Raw genomic sequence first — 19,660 nt, 5'->3', positions numbered from 1 at the left:
TATTTAATAATCGTATTGCGATATTTTGTTTTAATAATATATTTAAAGCTTCAACATTTGATATGAACAGCGATGATTCAGTTGTGTATAGATTATATTCTTAAAAGGAAGCGTATAAAATTTACCGATGAATTTTAATTCTGAATTATATTTAAGTTTGATGTGGTTATCCTCATTAAGAATTATCTGATTGCTGAGCATTTTCTGCAATGAGTACGATGTGGTCGGCGAATCTTAAATAACTCGGGGAATAGCATATTTCTATACTGACAACATTATTTCCCAACTTTGATGTTTATCTGAAATAGTATATCCTGGCCTATTTTGTCCACGCTTCTATCAAATATATGGGATCTAATAAGATGTCTGCAAGCTTCTATTCCGCTTTGGTTCCTGACGAATTTCTTTGTCTACATAATTTACCATTTACTTTTCAATGCATAATTGGTACAATGTTATCTTACTTGGAGCAAAATCTTGCGCTTGCACAATTGATTGCTGTTTTCCGATAAGTATAATATTTTCTACGATGCAAGTTGGCTAAGCACTTCATAATTGAGATCATTGGCATTATTTTTAATTATTAAGAAACTCTTAATTGATGTCGTAAGCCAAAAATTGTTTTATCAGTCTGTTTGTCTCTGATATTGGTTAGAATCACAAAACGAGATGATTTCCTGCTACAAAATCCTCGTTATACCACAAGGCTCTCTTCGTGTTTGTCACACAAGTTAAAATTCTACCGTACATTATGCAGAACTTTTTAAGATATTAAAATTTTAGGCTTTTCATTGTATTTATTAGTTATCTTAAGGGCAGAGAAGCAGATTTTGGCTGATGTAAATGACACCGATTGTTCAAGGGAAACTACAATTAGACTAATATTGCTGAAGCGTTAACGGCCTTTTTTATTCAGGAGGTAGTTGTACGCTGAACTATTAAAGACCCATGTTGCAGCGGTTAATGGAACCGTTAGAAGTAAGATCCTTCCAGTGAGCAACGTTATCTTCAAGCAAAAAGTGATATGGCGAAATGGTGTCAGCAATTCTTCAGAACATTCCTCGTAGATCTGACGATAGAACACAAAAAGAGCCCACACCCGTTAAGAGGTCACAATTTTATAAGATTCCAGTGAGTATAGGATACAGTATAGTCAAATGATAAAAGTCAATTCTGTGGTTCAGAGGATTTGATATTATAACTCCACAATAAGTCGGACTTGTGCTTTCTAATATTGCAAAAGCGAATGTCCCGAATACTTTATTTCTCTACTTACCCTTTATTTCCTTATTTAGTCATCTAATACCACAAATTTCTTGACAATTTAATGTTATCCAATATCTGTCCCGAGAATATATTTACTATATTAGCCAAAAGACTAACAAAACTCAGGATAGTTTGTAGAGAGGCATCCATGAAAGTTGAACCAATCTTAAATTGCATCTAACAGGAAAGCATTCTGCCATATTTCAAGGAGGTTTGAATTTTAAACACAAGTTTGGTTGCAGTCTCCTTCATATGCTCCCGAAAGTAATTTTATAATATAATGTATAGAATATTACCTACCAAGTTATTTTCTTATAATATAGGCCCATATAGTATGGACATACTTTTACAAAAGCTAGCGACGAAGAAGACGGACCTTTTTAGTCTAGTTGAAGCTTATTTATTATTTTTAAGTATCAGTAAATTCAGTATAACAGGCAGCTAAGGCGTCCAGAACTAAATATCTTTATTAACAATAACAAGAAATAAAAATAATCAAGAATACTGAACCAGTTTGTTGGATTACTAACAATGTGGCAATTTGTTGCGTATCAGAATATTATGCAAAATATATATAGAACAAATTCTGGAAAACTAAGTGTAAAGTGTGTAAAAATGAGTCAATTCTCCCATATATACTTTCTGTTTGTGAAAAATATTTCAGACAAAACACAACAAAGAATTAAATTCTCTTATATCTTAGACAAAATACCGTAATAATCATTGTCTGGCGAAATTAAAGAACGTTAAAGTATGTGATGACTTATATTAATCAAAATATTATAATTCCGGTCTGTCTCGGACTATTCTCATGGTCGTCGGTACCTACACAAAACGTTGATGCGTATATTGAACTGCATATTCCATATCAGCTCGAGCCCACAACACATCACGACATTTTCACTTTGGTGACACGCTTTCCGCTTAAATTTTTCACTGTAAAGCAATTCCTTTTTATATTTATCGCGATAACATTGTGTTAAAATAGTAGCGAAGGTTTCTTATAAAAGGTATATCTACAAAGCTCTGACACTCTAGAACTTGTTGACTGACACCTGGAGGTCATGAATCCGTTGTGGCACTCGATCAAGAACCGCCTCCAATACAACGCTAAAACCACAAAACGTTGTCTGTGCGCCACCTCATGAGGTATTCATTATTTTGAGGATGCCTTATACTATCGGACATGACGTAAATTCTTAAAATTCGCCAAGCAGTGGATTACAAAAATTACATAATCCTTTATTGTGTACAAAGATTTATAAACATTTTTAGTAATTTATAACATCGATAGAATACTTAAATTGTAGGACACGACGCGAGCTGTAATGGATTTTTGGTAAGTTTAACAATAACTGAAAATGAAAACGATATAATCAATTACTTCATTTTTATTTTGTTTCCATCTTGTTTCTACGTGTCAAGCTTTGTACAAGCGTTGCCAAGAACAATGGTGGTGCAAATCTCAGTCAAGATATTATATAGTACAGTCGTATAATGTTGACGAGCATGGTCAACATGGCCATCTGCGCAAAAAGAATATAGTTTTATATCTAGCAATTATTAGTAATGTGTTCCTAGATGATAGACCTCTATTCACCTCCTTTGGTTATTACAACGTAATGTCTTATTTAAAGCTATAACAATCAAATGTATTCAGTCAATGAAATGACTCATATTTTACAGATACCGACATAAAACTAGGTAACAACCTAGTAAGTTTTAACAAACATCTAAGGTCAAAAACGCTTTTATTTTGTAATATTTTCTATTTATAGTCACGTTCTGAAGATATTTTATCGAATTACGCTCTAACACATACCGTTTCCCATCCCTACGGGGTACTTTTGCATTGTGACATGTCTGGCAATCTAGCATGTTTTTAATGTCACATGCCATGACATTGTGAGCAAATGGTTTTGTAGAAGCCTCTGGTCTTAGTCCTCAGTAGAACAGACATTTAATCTAACTGAGAATGTATATTTAACGAGACTTATATTTAGAGCTCACACGGGAGATTGTATTATAAAAATTTATTTCTCACAATTCTTTCCCCATATTCTTCAAATTGTTTTTTGGATATCCACATTTTCTGGGCATCACCCAGCCCTGCGAACGTGGCTCCGCCTAACCAAGCTACAGCATATGCTTCTGGTGAAGACAGTATTGCGATGGGCTTATCAACTTGCTTAACAATCTCTAGTTCCAATCTTTCGTTAAGCCCTGGAATCGTAGCCAATCCACCACAAGGAACTATGTTGTTGTATAATTCTAACCTTAACTCATCATCACATTTCAAAGCAGACGTAATAACAGCTTCATGCAAGGGTAAAAAATCAGTAGCTTCGCCTTTAACGAGATCCGGTTGAAATAATAGTTCTGATGCCATAAAAGCCTCATGACTGACATCTATTTCTTCACCACCAGGCAATGTGTACTTTTTGAGATATTGCTTTCGGGTGACAGCACAGTTCCTTGTTACATATAAACAGTTTTTGATAACGTCCTCTAAAGTGCTCGGGGACTTGATTGTATGCGAACCACTGCGATCCAATAAACTTTTTTTAATGAAATCTGCTATTTGCACTCCTGCTAAATTTGTTTTCATGTGAGCGTATTTCATCATTCCTCCCTCAAAAATGGGTATAACATCTGTAGTGGCGTGTCCGATATCCACACATAGTCCAGTGGTAGTTCCAGAACCGTACATTGCCAAAGAACACTGTGGCTGTATACATAATGCCGGAGAGTTAAGGGTCTCAAAAAATATTTCACAGCACTTTATTCTGAAAAAAGTTAAAAAATACTGTTTTTTATCATGGAAAAGCTTATTAAAAATCATTGGAGACTATAGAGCCTACAAAAATGAATAAAAGCTACTTCTATTCCCATTTTGAGTTAGAACACATGTGACGAATTTCTTACTTTTCTGTAATATCTACTGTGGGACCACATGCTGAAATAACAGCTCGGTCTTCAGGTGCCGCTTTTAATTCTCTATAAAATACATGATGCCAAATTTTTTCCATATTATCCCAATGGACAATCCTTCCCTCTACTATCGGGTGACATAATTCCAAGTCTTCTATTCTCTCAATAGCTTCGTCACCGATAAATATGTCATAATATTCTTGACCTAGACTTCTCTGTGAAAAATTTGGCCTCCCAACCATTGATCTAAATATTGCAACAGGATGATTGTCACAAGCAAACCCAGCTTTAATATAGTAACTACCATTATCAAGAACAACAGCTGGTTTTTCAAAAGCCATATTCTTCTAAATACCTTTTGTTTTACTTCAATTACTAACTCAGATCGATATCCTTTTTTTGACAATTAGTAATTGCATTTCAACGTCAATTTATAAAGGAGGTTTGTTTACAAAAATATAGGTACAAATATAAAAAATCTAATGTCCATAAACCTATCTGAATTTCAAGTTATTATATTTGTAAGTCCCCGTTTGGTTGAGAGAATCAATTAAAGTGATGATCCTCTTATTCGTTCTTTGAAACTATGTAGCTTTGCTGTTTTATGTTTCTGTGAACGATCTTGGCATATATCTGGACCAACCTTTAAATTTAAAGGTCTTTCTAAATTACTTGAATTAGCGAAATATTGGAAATTCTTTGAGCTGATTAAGACTATGACATATATTTCCGGTTAAATCTATACTGGCAAATTTTATTCTTTCTATAATTAATTATGCTGGCAAAAGCTTCAAAAATTTGACCAAAGTCAGCTTCAATAAAAAGAAGCATATACAAATAATTTATGCCTCACAATCGGTTTGAAGATGACCACATAACTGACTTTCGTAACGAGCTTAAGTGGCTTCCATACGTCTCCACTCGCCGTCGATTTTATTTAAGTAAATACTTAAGTTCTTATTTTTGCCGATTGTCTCATATTTCTCGCAAACCATTGCATATTCCTGTTCACAAGACAAAGTTTTGCAAACATTATTCCCGTTTTGAAAAAGAACTGCCAATTGGTGCTGAGGCTTCTTTCTGACCGTCTATTATTATAGATTTTTTTCTAATTTTGGTGTAGGTACAGTAAAGGTTGTATAATAATAGTAATGATTCCAACTATATATCAAGATAACAGTTTATTCATCTTAAAAACAACCTCTAGGTTGATGAATAGATTTTCTTATATAATCGAGTTTGTAATTTTTTTTTTATTTACATTGAAATGAAAAAGTAAGTACCCAAAGGAATTGCATTTATTATTGCGTTAACAGTTCAGAAATCTTACATCACCGTGCTCTGAAAACCTAAAGACTTGCTCCCCGCATGACGTCGCTGCCGGGTTGACTACCAACAAAGGTGAGTGAAATTAGGGATAAATTCGGTTCAAAATCTAAAACAAGGCTACTTTTAAACCTTGATTAGCATAAACATTCGCATTGCCAGATATATTTAAAGTAAAAAAACTGGTAATTACTTGTAATGCTAACAGAAAATAATCTTAATTAATAAACAATACGTTCAATTATTTACAACTAGTTTTTTGTGATGTTCTTAAATTTTATATTGCAACATTAACAACGTAATAAATGAAAACGTGGCTGACAGAGTATGGAATAGGTGTGTGACCATTCTTCTGTACGAATGTGGCTCACAGATAGTTAAATGTACAGAGGCCAGTATAAATCCAGATTCATTGTCATGAACTTGGTTATGATAAGACGTCTTGTCATAAATAATATTTGACTTATCCTAGTTGAGACGAGTTAAAGATAACATAAATCATTGTCCGGTAAATTATTGATTTAGCTTAGCCGACTTGTCAAATTACTTAGGACTTCTTACTCTAATTAAAGAAATAAATCATTGGAATATTTATTTTAATTAAAAAAATTCAAAAAATTTTTTTGCCACTGGCAGCGAAAATTAACGTGTAACTTGATAATTGGTTTTGGATCCAAGCGATGGACTTTTGCTGTCTTAAAACGATACCATAAACAATAAATTGTTTCTTAGATTTTCATATAATAATGAAATGAGATCTCTCTAGATTATATTAATATAATCGGTTCTAATATAAATGCGTACACGATATGTTTAAAAATAAATAAATTAAATGACTGCATCATTAGCCCATGACAACTTGGCTTTAAAAAGCATAAATTGATTAGAAATATTTTAAAAATGAAAATAATGTTTTTGGAGGAGAAACAATAAAATGAAAAAAATAAAAACAATGACAAATCGCAGTCATCGTTATAATACTTAATAATAAAAAAAGATTACAAAAAAAAAAAAAAAAATTGGCATTTCTAAATCCAAGATGTAGTTGGTAGTAGTGGATAGTCATAAAAATAACATAATTACACTATGACACGAAATCAAACTGAATGCTTTTATATGCCTTATATATTATATGACTTAACGAAGACCTCAAATTACACCCGGGCTTGTTTTGAGATTTACTTAAGACTTTTGGCAAGTGATACAAAATTATTATGACGTCAGGAATTTAAGGCGGGCAATGCTACAAAAGCGTAATGGAGTAGGATTCATAATAGGAACACATAATTTTCAAATAATCAATATTGCAAACTTGCGTATAGGATACAACGCGTTCAGGCAGAAAAGTTACAAATAGTCCAAATGTGGCTTAAAACCTTAACATCTTTCCAAAGATGTAAAAAATGATCTCGTGGAGCGTCAATAAGATAGAAAATCAACACAAATATATTAGTGACATATGTTTAGAATAAAAGTAAAATTAGTTTTAATATGAGGGTACTTCAAGAATATCATTTACAATATGATTTACTATAAAAAAAAACTTTCTTCATACCAATTCATTTTTATTGAAATTTATAAAACGAATTAGTTGAAACGAAATTACCTATTTGATGTAATCATATAATTTTACGAAACAAAGCTTTATGGTAAATCGTTATTTGAGGAATTGTGGGACAATGAAATTAATAAAAGACTAATATATATTATAATGTATATATTTATTTATTATCTATATCCATTAAAAAAAATATTTCAATCACTATAATAATTGTTATTGAAAGCGTTTTGATGTAATTTTACAAATGTCGTTGTCGCTTTACTTAAAATAAATGTTAGGTAAAAACTCTAAATATGCACAGATTTTTTTTTTTGGTTGTCGGCCTCAAACCTTTTATTTTTACCCAAATAAATTGAAAGAAAACTTAAAGGTATATGATTTGGAGTTTGAAACAAAACAATAATAGGATAATTAAATTGTATTTCAATAAAACGTTGCTACGCTATTCCTCATACAAACAAACATACACCGCTCTTGATACACAAACTCACAACGTACGCCTCCCTCCGCGTCGACCTGCTCTGTGTAGTTATTACTATTACAGCCGTGTCGACTCAGCGGGAACTCTCACACGCTACAATATATGAATACAGCAGAGCGCCGACTGTCCGCTCTGCACTTCACTGTGACGTCACACCGGAGCTCAGCTTGTTATCAAGAAGCGGTCGGAGCACGCGGTAATATTAAAATATGTAAAGAAACCTAAAGCGATGACTAAAATTCCACATTAAAAATATCAAAAACATCTTAGAGTAGTATCGTACTTTATAAAATCCTCATGCACGGGGAGTTATACAAATAAAAATATAAATCGGAATTCAAAATAATTCATGTTCCCTAAAAGTCAAGGGCGAGTCGTCAAAACATTAAAAAGGTTTGTACAACCCGGTGAGGCGAGTGCGATCAAAACGAGAGAGGGCGTGACCTCTGAGGCCGCGAGCTCACGCTCACGGTACAGTGCGGACCTGCGTGCCGTCCCTTTAATGTATGTTGAAGCGTGCCGCTTCCCAAGCACGCGACACGCCGCCGCCTCGTTCGGATCGCACTGACCGTTCGATGAAAAATGCATCTTAACATGAAAGTACCAAGGTCTAATACGGTATAAAATATATTTACATCGACCAACAATAGTGTGCACTTGATAAGAACGCTAATTACGTGAAATGTTAATTCGCCATCCCATAGATACGGTGATATAGCGACTTCCTGCGGCGCGACTCGACGTCTATTGGTCTGTTGATCCTATACAAAATCTGTGTCTACCGCGTTTATAAACCTAGTACGGAGGCAGTCACGGAGCTCAAGGCTACGTCAGAGTCGGTCGTCCCTAATGTAATTACAGCTACGTTAAGGCAATTTCGCTTATGCAAACATTAACTTACACTTATCATTAGTTGCATAACACTCGCTTCGTTAATATTATAGTATTGCTGTGGTTACCTCTTGTACTCGCTCGTCTACATCACGCGTCTCGCAACGACAGACCGGCGGAGCTGAGGCGTATTAGAAAAATATACAACATACATCTATTAAGGGCTAACTCTTGGCTTGTACGTATCTGGTTGCATTCAGTGTTCGCTTCTTCCGCGTCGCAACTCACATTGAATACCTATTGTCAATAGAGACCGCTGTGGCACGACCCGTGGCCGTCCGTGGCCGACGCGTCTGTGGCGGTGTGTGGTTGGCGGAACGTAGTAGTTTCATTCAAACGGCACGTTAACTAATATACTAACAACTTACTAAGAGATACTAATACTGAGATCGTTGAATATTTTTTTTTCGTGACCTAAGACGAAAATCTATCAAATCATTGTGTGATCGAGAATCGATTTATTATAACTTCTACAACTAGCGCTAGTGTTCTTATAGAAAAAATAATTTATAAAGTTTTTCTTACACAATATGACCTAATAATGAACCCTCCCTAATTCTCGTATATTCTAACTAGCAGTGAAAAAGAGGTTAACTACATTATTTACAAGATTGGACACACTTATAAACTAAGTAAGAAGATTGATTAGTTTAACATTTTCTTCACTTACTGCTGATCATTTGAATGGCAACCTATTTTCAAATCCCTATAAAATTAAAAGCCCCATATAAAAGAGCACAAATGTGCGGTAATCTCCAAAAATAATGAACTTGCTTCCTTCGCAAGAAACCTGAACGCACGACATGCTGTTGATATTTGGAAAAACTCCAGACGAATAAATTAAAATTAAAAAAAAAATAATTTACTCGCATAAGAACTATAGAAATAAAGTTTTGAACGTGTCAAAACAAAAACCTCAATTTTTTGGTAGATATATTTTTAGGTATTTAGGTTAGTGGCCATAAGAAATAAATGAGAAAAGACACAAACAGTATCAAAGAAAAATACTTTTAAACAATTCCCATTTACAAGGGAAAACAAAAAATGGCTTCACAGACAATAGCCAAAAATCTATTGTACAGCTCCCTCGAAAGACTGATAAACTATTGTAACGATTATCAAATATTAAAGAGCTTCTAGCGTGGGACCACCACCTGTGTTCCTAAGAGACGAAATAGTAATTCCTTTGTGCCATGATCAAAATGTTTAGTATTTTTAAATATTTCAGTACTAAAACGAGTCAAAAAAAAATCCCTTCATAACCGAATTAGGAGAATTGTAGCCAATAAGAGCAGTTTTTCTGTCTTTTGGCACTAAACCATTGGTAGCAGATAATATAAGTGCGAATAAAAAACGACATACGGAATAGTCGTAACGAAGTGGGGATGTGACTATGATTTTGCAAAATTTCTTCTCGGACCTAGAAATAGGTGCCCTTGAAATGTACTTGTACTTTAAAGCCATATGTTATTAACAAGGCACAACTGTCCGGCGTAAAAATTGTATCGGTACTTGGTATATTGCGTCTTCCACCTCGGAGCCGGTCTATCTGATATATCTCTCCTATACTATATTATTTTTGGTAAATATATTCTATTGTATAAACGAGGCGCTCTATGTACATTATAATGCAGGCGATATAATATTCAGATCAGGCTGGAAATGTTAATGGTCTAAGAGACCAAAAAATTACATTACATATAAATCTCGCGACTTCTGATATTAATGGAAATTTCAATACTGTAATCTAGAAATTTTAATAGACTATGGCATAGTCAGCATTTTATCTGGTTTAGGTGTCGACAACGTAGATCAGAACTATCGACTCGGGATGTTTGTGTACGGAATAAGATTATTTTTTTTTAATATAGATTTTTCCCTATTTCCAATTTCGGTATTAAAATATCCTAATCAGGGCCGAAGGCAGAGATTTTACAGAGAAAAAAAACTGTTAAAAATTATAAATTATTATAAAGAATATTGAGCATTATAAATAAAGTTATATAAGATAAAAACAAAAACCGCCCCTCCCTTAGCGGTGACGAGCGCGCAGTGAAACGGATAGCACTAAAACTACCCTAAAATTGTCCTTAATAAGACTTTTGGAAGCACCACCACGGAAAGTTATGCGTAAAAACTACCTTCATTAAATAACTATAACAACCTTAAAATTTACTGTAACAGCGACGCCATTTACAACAGAAAAATATAGTTCACATTGAAACACAATGTAATAGATATTTTTTTTGAAAAATAACATTGCAAAATGTTATTTGCCGTTAGAAACTTTCGGTCAACTAGATGCTTTAATTTTGTGACTTTTCTGTGTTTTACTTAAGCTCTGTTGACCCTGAGAGCTTCGCTCATTGGTCGGTCGTCACAAAGGCCTGCACTCTGTGTGACTCCTCAGTGTAACTCGGTTGTAATGAATCACGCTCCAGATCACGAGGCTGTCGATATCGCCTTTGAGTGTAACAACGCTTTCTGGAGCGTTGAAGCCGGAGCAACCTTAGATGGCTCAACGACAGTCGCCGTTGCTCTCAGAGCACGCGACCCTTGGGCCGCTGGTCGGTGGGGCGCCTCGCAGTGTCCCATCACTCACACTCGCGGAGCCGAGGCGGGCGAGGTACGCGAGAACTCGAATCGTCCGTTCCGACACTTCCCTAACAATCACTCACTACTCTGAATGTTATTGAATTATTTCCTTGTTGGTTGTAACGTGGACCAATGTCTATAGTTCACTACAACCGAGCCGGCGTTAATGTCTCGCCTTCCAGACTATCGTCTGCTCGATCCTGTAACAAATACATAAAAATAATAAATCGTAGGCAAAACTATTTAAATATAAATACAATGTTTTCAGTCTCTAAAATAACTAGGACTGCGAGTTTCTATTTACAAAGGCTGATAGTTATTAGTAAGACTACAAATTCTATTATTTTAAATAAGAATAAAAACGTTTTTCTATTCTATGCTATATAACCCAAAATTTTTAGGAAATGTTCCTCAGTAGCCACACAGGACCTTGACACTCATATCACATCCAATACGCCAAAAACTAATTTAAAGACCTTAAACGAATTCCAAGTAATTTTCAATCTTTTTATTTCACAGGTATGTCGCCAAGGGAATACAGCAAGAAATTTTGCAAAGCCCACGATTGTAAATTAACCGTTAAATGTATAAAGTTATTGTTATTTAACAGAATTCTGACATGTGGTGCATCCGGAATACCAGCTTTTAACCTTTCATTCCTTAAATATGGAAGCTTTTTGAAAGGCAAAATCTGAAGATATATTTTTTTGGTCCGATAAATGATACCTCTCGTGAAAACGGCAAAGGTCTTTTTGCAGACAATAAATCTATGATTTATATATATATTTTTTTTAAATAAGACAAAAATAAAGTCAGGTTATTATCTCCAAAACTATCTGTGGGTATCTTAAATTTCAACTAGCTATGTTTTAAAATGTGCTAATGTGGTAAATTTTCTCTCATATCTGAGATATGGGCTTTTGTGACTAAGTGTTACAGGATTCCTAATTCTTTCACCGAATATTTAACACAAATAATATACATTTGAATCTCTCAAACAGAAAGGTGAATATTCCATAATTAAAAATATAAACAATTTATTACTGAAAAATAAATAAATGAGCTCATTTTTTACCAAGAAAACTACTTCAATGTGCCAACATAACAAAATTATAAAAAATATATGCAGAACTTTTATGAAATACATTCCAACAAGCTTGCTTGCTTTGCAGGTCAGGTTTCCACCTGAACAATCTTTGTACGACGATTCAGTGTCATCTTACCCCTACTAATAATAATATTATAGCAACCAAATAGTATTCTTAGGATTTTTTTGAAACCACTCAATATGAGAGAAAATTTCTCTTAAAATTTCAATTCTAAGATCTGTGAATGTCAAGTCCACTGTTTGCTATATACATAATGATACACTAATAAACATTTTACCTACCTGAATAGATCAGTACGAGTCCCTACTAGTGACATTCTCTATACAGAAGTAATCATTGTTACTTCTCAAATTTCTCGTAGTGGAACTTTCCTTTGCAATTTTTTTTTTTTGTTAACCCTCATAATCTGCATACTAAGTTTATAAGTAAAAGCTTCTTCGCAAAAAACAAACAAAGGAATTCGTAACTCTTTATAACTCTTCCTTAAAAAAAATATTTTCCGAAACTAACTAAATCAGATTTTAATTTTAAATACGTTTAAAACTTATGTTCGATATCAAAGATATAAAAACAGTAAATTTTCTGAGATTCCATACAATTACATCATAAGTATCTTTAAAATTTAAGAAATAATGACTAATATATCAAAAACGTAAATTTTTAATACAGCAGTTATTTTAAGTATATAATAGACTGGAAATAAGCGAAACAAACAATACGATTAATTATTTATAACTCAAAGCAATAAAATATTTTAATAATAAAGTTATATTTATAAATATATGCACATAAAGTTATATTCACAGGTAACACATTTGTTAACAGGCAACCGTATATCAACCTCAACACACATACAAAACACACACACATACAAAAGCCTTGTGACGTTTGTTAAAAATCTGTATGAAACAACCATAGGGAAATAGGGATCTGAATGAATGAGCTTTTCTAATAAGAAGTTATTAAAAATCAAGTTTATTAATTTACCTTAAATATTATTCATCCTCTCCAAGGGTTGACATTCTACCGTTGACACTGAGGATGCTGCTTAGTTGCTCTAATAACATCTGAAACAGACATACATACAAATTATTGCGATGTATTAACACTCTGTGCTCATATAAAAAGTATTTTAAAAACATGCAAAAATGAATGAATAGTCTAATAGTTATCCTTATCTATAATGAGGCAATATGTTAGTGTGAGAAATTTTTTCTTCCTTACCTTGTCTTTATCACCGCCATGATTGGTTTCTTTGTCGCTGCTGTGATTTTGATTCTTCGATGACAACTGAAATATTTATGTAAAAATTAAAATGGGTTTTATGTACATATAACAGTAGAAACTTCTATGGACATGGTCATTTCATTCTAGTCGCTTTTTCTGGATGACGTATAGAAAGCTTTTGTTTACACAATTTATCTTGTATCGTTGGCTGTGGTTTATCGGCAGAAGTCAACTACATTTACTAGTGTTGCTTCTATCGTTATATTAAGATAACAGATAAAAATACTTACTTTGAATAGAGTTAATATAAGTGCATTAATTTTCTTCTTTTTCCTTTCTAATAGACATGTGTTTTCAATTTTTTCATCCCTAGCAAGCTCCATTTTTTCAACCACGTCTTTGTGGTATTGCAATCTGCGAAATACATTGTTTGTTGTTTTTAATAATATTTCTACGGGCATTAATGAGTTACATTTTCTTTATCGACACAACCAATTTCGTGACACCAGCCATTTTTATACAACTTTAATCTTTAAGAACTCTAAGCAATACTAAAGTCTATTCAAATGCCAAACAAGTGCAACGTTTAACTGAATCTGGTCTAAGTTCTCTTTAACTTTAACGGCGTCAAAATAGTATTAGTCAATATCGCCTGGGCTGAACTAGTTCGTTTAAATTTCGCGTAATACACAAAGTAGAAGCAAATGGTAAACTTTGAACTGTAACGGGAATGTAAAACTGGCGTAAGCTTTTATACCAAACCTGAAATCCATGATATCACAATGTTTGCATTTTTTTGGGAACGGTTCATAGGTGTCGCGGTCGCTGGGCGAGCTGCCGACTGCAGACAAAATCAAGTGGCCATAATTACACTCGCTCGGCGAAAAACACAAACACACAGGCAGACATTCATTATGCAGTTCTCTAGAGAACGATACACATCTACTTCGGATCACTTCACTTGCTCGTGAGCTCGGAGCATCTCTCCTCCTACAACGGCTCGAAACATCAAAGACACGACAGAAACGGAACGGGCTCAGAATGAAGTTACACTTCTGTGGCTCTGGGTGAGAGCGTCTTAGTTTAGTCGTTTCGTGCTAGTGACTGAATGGACATTGCTCTACATCAGTACGCTGCAGCAAGGAGACGAAGCCGCGGTATACGTTGCTGTGCGCTTCAACTATACAACATTCAAATTCGAAACAGGCTTATCGTTATCAGTACACAGCAAAGCATTATGAAATTTGCATTGTACTTTCTTTATAATAGTTCAATGTTGGGAGGAACCAATTGATACAGTTTGAGAGATTGGCACAGATTGTCATCAAACTAGTGACGTGACAGTGACGGGGTTAGAGTGACATATCGATAGCTTCCGATTCACAGCCTTTCCTTAACTTTAAACACAGTGAAGTTACATAAGATCATTTATCTCGGACAGTTCATTATATATAAACAAATTCGCAAGCAAGTGTTGAGCATATTTTTATAGTTTCAATATTTTCTTATTTTATTCAAGTCCATGTTCATGCTTTTGACGTTGAAGGGACCAGTGCGATACCTCTATGGCATATGAAAGTATTTTAGGGATTTGATCTCAATGTATCGATAGTTTTTTATTCAGAATTCAGATTATTTGTTTACAATGACTTTAAAACAATGATTTGGTTACTGCTTATTAAAAAAATAAAGTTTTTCCATACAATAAAAACCGATTATGTATTTTTAACTTTCTTTTGAGTCAAACATATCTTATGTAAATAAAATAAGATTATTTTTGTATAAACATTCTCTAATACAGAGTCTTATTTCATATTAAAATTGCAATGTTTTTGTTATTTATATAATATTATGGCAATAATTAATTACTTCGAGATTAGCTCTTAAAGGCTTATGTTTACAACTGGACCCTTCAACGATAATTTTAAATAAATTTCATATGAAAAACTACTTACAGTGTTCCAAAAAGGATTTTTTCGATGTCCTGGTATTTGTCAGGTCAACTTGTGATATTCTGAAAGTCGAAAATGTTTCTTAAGTTTGAATCACCCATCAGTTCGAATGGCCTGTATTTCAATTGGATTTTATGCAGAAAAATTAAAAAAAAAAAAAAAATGTTGTGACAGTTAAAATTCTTGCTATCGGTAAAATTGCTACAAAAATTCACTCTCTTGCCATACTATAGTTTCTGGTATGAGTGCAGATTTTTTTTTTATATAAAAACTTTTTATACAACATTATACTCACTCGTTTTGTAAATTCGGAGGTGGTACTGTGAATATCATTGGCGTTCTCATTGGTACATGCGAAAAATTGTTCTGGACGTCTGTAACTGAACAATAATATATTACTTATTAATTTCATACGTTTGAATTATTATAGTAAAAAAAAAATATCTGTTGACTTATGGATAGCAATCAAATTATACACAATTACGTTGTACTTTTTAGAACCACCTTTTTAGTGCTCTTTTTAGAACATCCCGTATTTACAAAATAAAATATGAACAAACAAATAATTATATTTAAACATAAAATATATCATTGGAAGCTAAAGTGTATGGGTGATTCAGAGTTTATAGACATTTAATTGTTTGTAGTTAGTCCAGTAATATTTTGAGTACAGAATGGTAATATTTTTTAATGTTATATCCAAGTCAATAGAATAACTAACGATATGTTACAATTGTACTATTTATATTAAAAGAAAATATATACATATATATTGTCTTGCTTTTCGTTATGTATAATGATGTAATGGTTAATTTAACCAAACAATTGTTTGGTATAAGTAATATCAACATATTTGTTAAAAGTAATAAAAGATCTCTAGGAATTTAACAAAATATATAGAGAAATAAATCTTCAGATTATATTACAAACACAGAAATGCTATTCAAAACAACCACAGAGATTATCGAAATAAAAAAGTAAAATTACCATAATGATAGAATATTTAATTGAGTTTCAATTTAAAGCATGCAATGAAATTTAAAATAATAACTTACAACTGGTATACTGTTACAGGTAAGATCAATTAACATGATGAAGATAAACCGAAAGAATCGTAAGCTCTACACGTGAAGAGTTAGAAGAAGAAAGAGGTGTCGTGAAAATCATAGGATGGGGCCGTTTAAAAATTGAAATTACGTTACTAATTTTGAAAAATTTTGGTCGAGGTATCACCTAAGGAGAATTTAGAAGAACATTGCTTATACACGAAATACACTAAAACCTAATGAATACCTTTCTAATGGTAACATGTAGTATATAATATAAAAAAGGTTATTTCACTGTGGCTTTGTAAGTAACAGTAATTAACTTATATAACTGCTATTGAATAACCTAAACTGGAAATAATGGAGAACTAGTTGTCAAGTGTTTTCATAAACATTAATAATATTTTTGTTCTAATACAATGAATATTTAAGGCTTTATAACGACGGCGTAAGCTTCTCGGCGTTCCATGGATTCACCGTGCGGGTGCCGGGTCCACCGGAGGGAGAGAAGCTTCGACAGTGCCTGGGTCTTGGTACCCAGGTGTAGGTTTAAGGGACCCCAATCTAACGCGCGTTAAACTCTCACCTCCACCGTCCAAACTCCTCTCTCTAACTAAGCGAATTTGAAACGAACCCACTAGGTCTGCCTTCGAAGTACGTTATAAGAATGAACTGATGTTAGTTCTGGACAGGCTCAAGTCTTTTAGTACGTTGTAGAGATTTACTTGGTATCCCTCTCGCTCCCACTTCTACCGGGTACATATTTACGACGAACCCACGAAGACGAAGACGCGAGTATTGACCGCTATCCAGAAGTACCCTACATCACACCCAACCGCAGATATAGCAAGTTTTTTTGGTACCTTTACCCCACCTTACTAAATTATTATGATTTGGAAGAGTAATTTGGAACGCATTTATATAAAATTTTAGAAGTACCTAATTAAGATGAGCCATTTTAGTTCTAATGGGATGCAAAAATCTCCTACGTCTAATCACTCGTTCTGCATCTCTAAACTCATGGCCTTGGTCCTATATTTAGTATTCTCGTCTTGCAAAATAAAAGTCTTTAATATATCCGTATCTCTAGCGTTCCTTGTTGATCCTAACCCTACTCTGTTACTTTGCGATCCTACCATAAACTGCTTATGGAATTGAAGTCTTTGACTTTAGCTCTGGGGCATCCTTGTCTTTTGGGAGCGATGTAACAACGTCATCATGGGATTTGCCCAGGATGTATCTCTTGGAAACTCTTAGGTTGTTTATAGAGCTCCAATAGCCTTTTTGGATTCATCCCAAAACTATTGCGATCCCGAGGGCGAACCCGAACCACAACTTCAACACCTTTATGACGCTTCTTGGACAAAAAGGTTTTATGAAAGTCATAGTCGAGGAAAGTCTAATTTAAACGTGACATAACTTAATTATCGTAAATTCAAGCTCTTTGGACTCTATTGATCGGTTGTTTATCTACCTTGTTAAGATTGTTTAAAATGCTATATACTATTCCTTTTAGAGAGTCGAGTACGACCTATATTATCTATCTTACGACATAGAAATTTGAACGGAGTATCTTTCGTCAAGGTAGAAACGCATTGACCTCCTAACGATAATCCCGGATCGTATGAGGTGTATCTCGTATTCCGCCTACCGAGTCACAGAGAGTGACATTTATTTGGTTTTGTCCTCAATCCATCCGTCCACTCATATAACTTATACATTTCACCCAATACTACTTGACAGTGTTTGGGGTTTTGTCTCAATATTGGGAGATCATCAGCGAGAGCTAAGATGGATTCTGTGTATTTATAACTAAACTTGAATCCATATCCCCATTTTTTCTTGTTACTTATCAGTTTATCTACTAATATATTAATAACTATATTACTGGAGATGAATTATCCTATACTATAACTATGTAGATGTTATCTTAAATGACATATAACTTTTTATTGTTAAATATGTGAACTGTTTAAATGTGATAATGAGTATGTATCTACGGCATATTATAGCTTTACCTACTTTGATAATATTACTGCCTCATTCATAGCAGTTTGTGTTAAACAAGGTTTATCTTAGCGTTCTGTATTTGTAAGACTTAGTTGATATAATATACAATACACATATAAAAAAATTAATATTGAATACACTTTGCGACTTTCTATAGAATTAATATTTTACCTTGTGGTTGTGGTTGTGGTGGTGGTGGCGGTGGTGGTGGTGGCGGTTGGACTACGTTCACATTAACTTTATTATGATGAGCCAATGCATGAGGTGGCAACACTCCTGTCCTATAGAAGTGCTGCTCTTCAAATACAGTCGCATGCACATATTTACAGATTGGATATGTGCAAACTGATGTTTGATAGTCACGACAAAACGTATATACTCCCACTAATTGGCTCAGATCATATTTATGTGCGTATCGACAAGTTCCAGGACGTTTACATGACCCTCTTATGAAGTCTCTGCATATCGGTACTTTAGATTTTTCTGTTGGTTCCTGCTGTGTACTGTTTGTGCCATTAACTATCTCTCTGTTTTGTATCTCGGGTACTTCTTCACTGGTGCTGTTCTCGTATTTACTATCATCTATCTCTTGCTTAACTTGCAAACTATATTTCTCATCCAAAGGTGGTGGATCCAAGGGTAGCGGTGGCTGAACATTTGGAGGTGGCGGCGGATCAGGGGCCGTTCGATTAGTAACTTCTATATGATCCATTTTGGATCTTATAAATTTTTTCATAATTTTAAAATTCGGCGATGATCTAAATTTGATTAAATGTTCCGCGACTCCGACTCTTTTAGAGGAACTTGAATCTGAAAATCATAACAATATAGTAATTAGTTATGATTTTATAAATGAACGATTAAATCTCCACTTATCCTGTTTTTAAGTACCCACATGTATAGGATATACGACCTTGAACTTAATAGAACGAAAAATTTCTTAAGTTGATATCGTTTTAAAAGCTAATTGCGCTTTAAAGTAACTTTTAAATGTTTAAGGCTTACCTGCCTGAGTAACCTGCATTTACCCGTGTTGATTGGAAATCGCCAACGCCTTCTTTATTTGATGTGATTATGGTTTTATTCATAGCCAGCTGCGGCCTGAAGAGTTAGCACCATCTATGCCAACTGATAATTTTATATTATCATGCCACGAAAACAAATTAAATATCGACCTTCTTGACGCTTACAGCCAGACACTGAATTGTATTATGACTATTTCAAGTCACAAAGCAACGTCAGTTAACACTCGAATGACATTTAAT

The 19,660-nt window shown here is 33.8% G+C and overlaps 2 protein-coding genes and 1 long non-coding RNA gene across 3 annotated transcripts; 1 reads left to right on the top strand and 2 right to left on the bottom strand.

Moving 5' to 3' along the window:
• Positions 1-2,610: 2,610 nt before the first annotated feature.
• Positions 2,611-4,599, bottom strand: LOC116777979 (actin-1-like). Its single transcript, XM_032671807.2, has 2 exons — positions 4,192-4,599; positions 2,611-4,052 (listed from the first exon to the last, which is right to left on the bottom strand). The coding sequence occupies exons 1-2, from the start codon at positions 4,536-4,538 to the stop codon at positions 3,290-3,292; spliced, it is 1,110 nt and encodes a 369-aa protein (XP_032527698.2). The 5' UTR covers positions 4,539-4,599; the 3' UTR covers positions 2,611-3,289.
• A 2,626-nt stretch (positions 4,600-7,225) lies between these two features.
• Positions 7,226-19,643, bottom strand: LOC116777300 (uncharacterized). Its single transcript, XM_032670769.2, has 9 exons — positions 19,401-19,643; positions 18,567-19,205; positions 15,635-15,719; positions 15,343-15,401; positions 14,150-14,228; positions 13,678-13,801; positions 13,385-13,450; positions 13,148-13,227; positions 7,226-11,251 (listed from the first exon to the last, which is right to left on the bottom strand). Exons 1-8 carry the CDS (start codon positions 19,417-19,419, stop codon positions 13,156-13,158), a joined length of 1,143 nt encoding a protein of 380 aa, XP_032526660.2. The 5' UTR covers positions 19,420-19,643; the 3' UTR covers positions 7,226-11,251; positions 13,148-13,155.
• LOC133319953 (uncharacterized) lies at positions 11,239-12,811 on the top strand. Its single transcript, XR_009753417.1, has 2 exons — positions 11,239-11,373; positions 11,571-12,811. It is a non-coding gene; the product is annotated as an uncharacterized LOC133319953 (long non-coding RNA).
• Positions 19,644-19,660: the final 17 nt, after the last annotated feature.

Source organism: Danaus plexippus, chromosome Z, assembly GCF_018135715.1.
Source record: "Danaus plexippus chromosome Z, MEX_DaPlex, whole genome shotgun sequence".
NCBI lineage: Eukaryota > Metazoa > Arthropoda > Insecta > Lepidoptera > Nymphalidae > Danaus > Danaus plexippus.
Note: the sequence above shows the minus strand (reverse complement) of the source record. Positions and strands in the feature narration are given on the sequence as shown.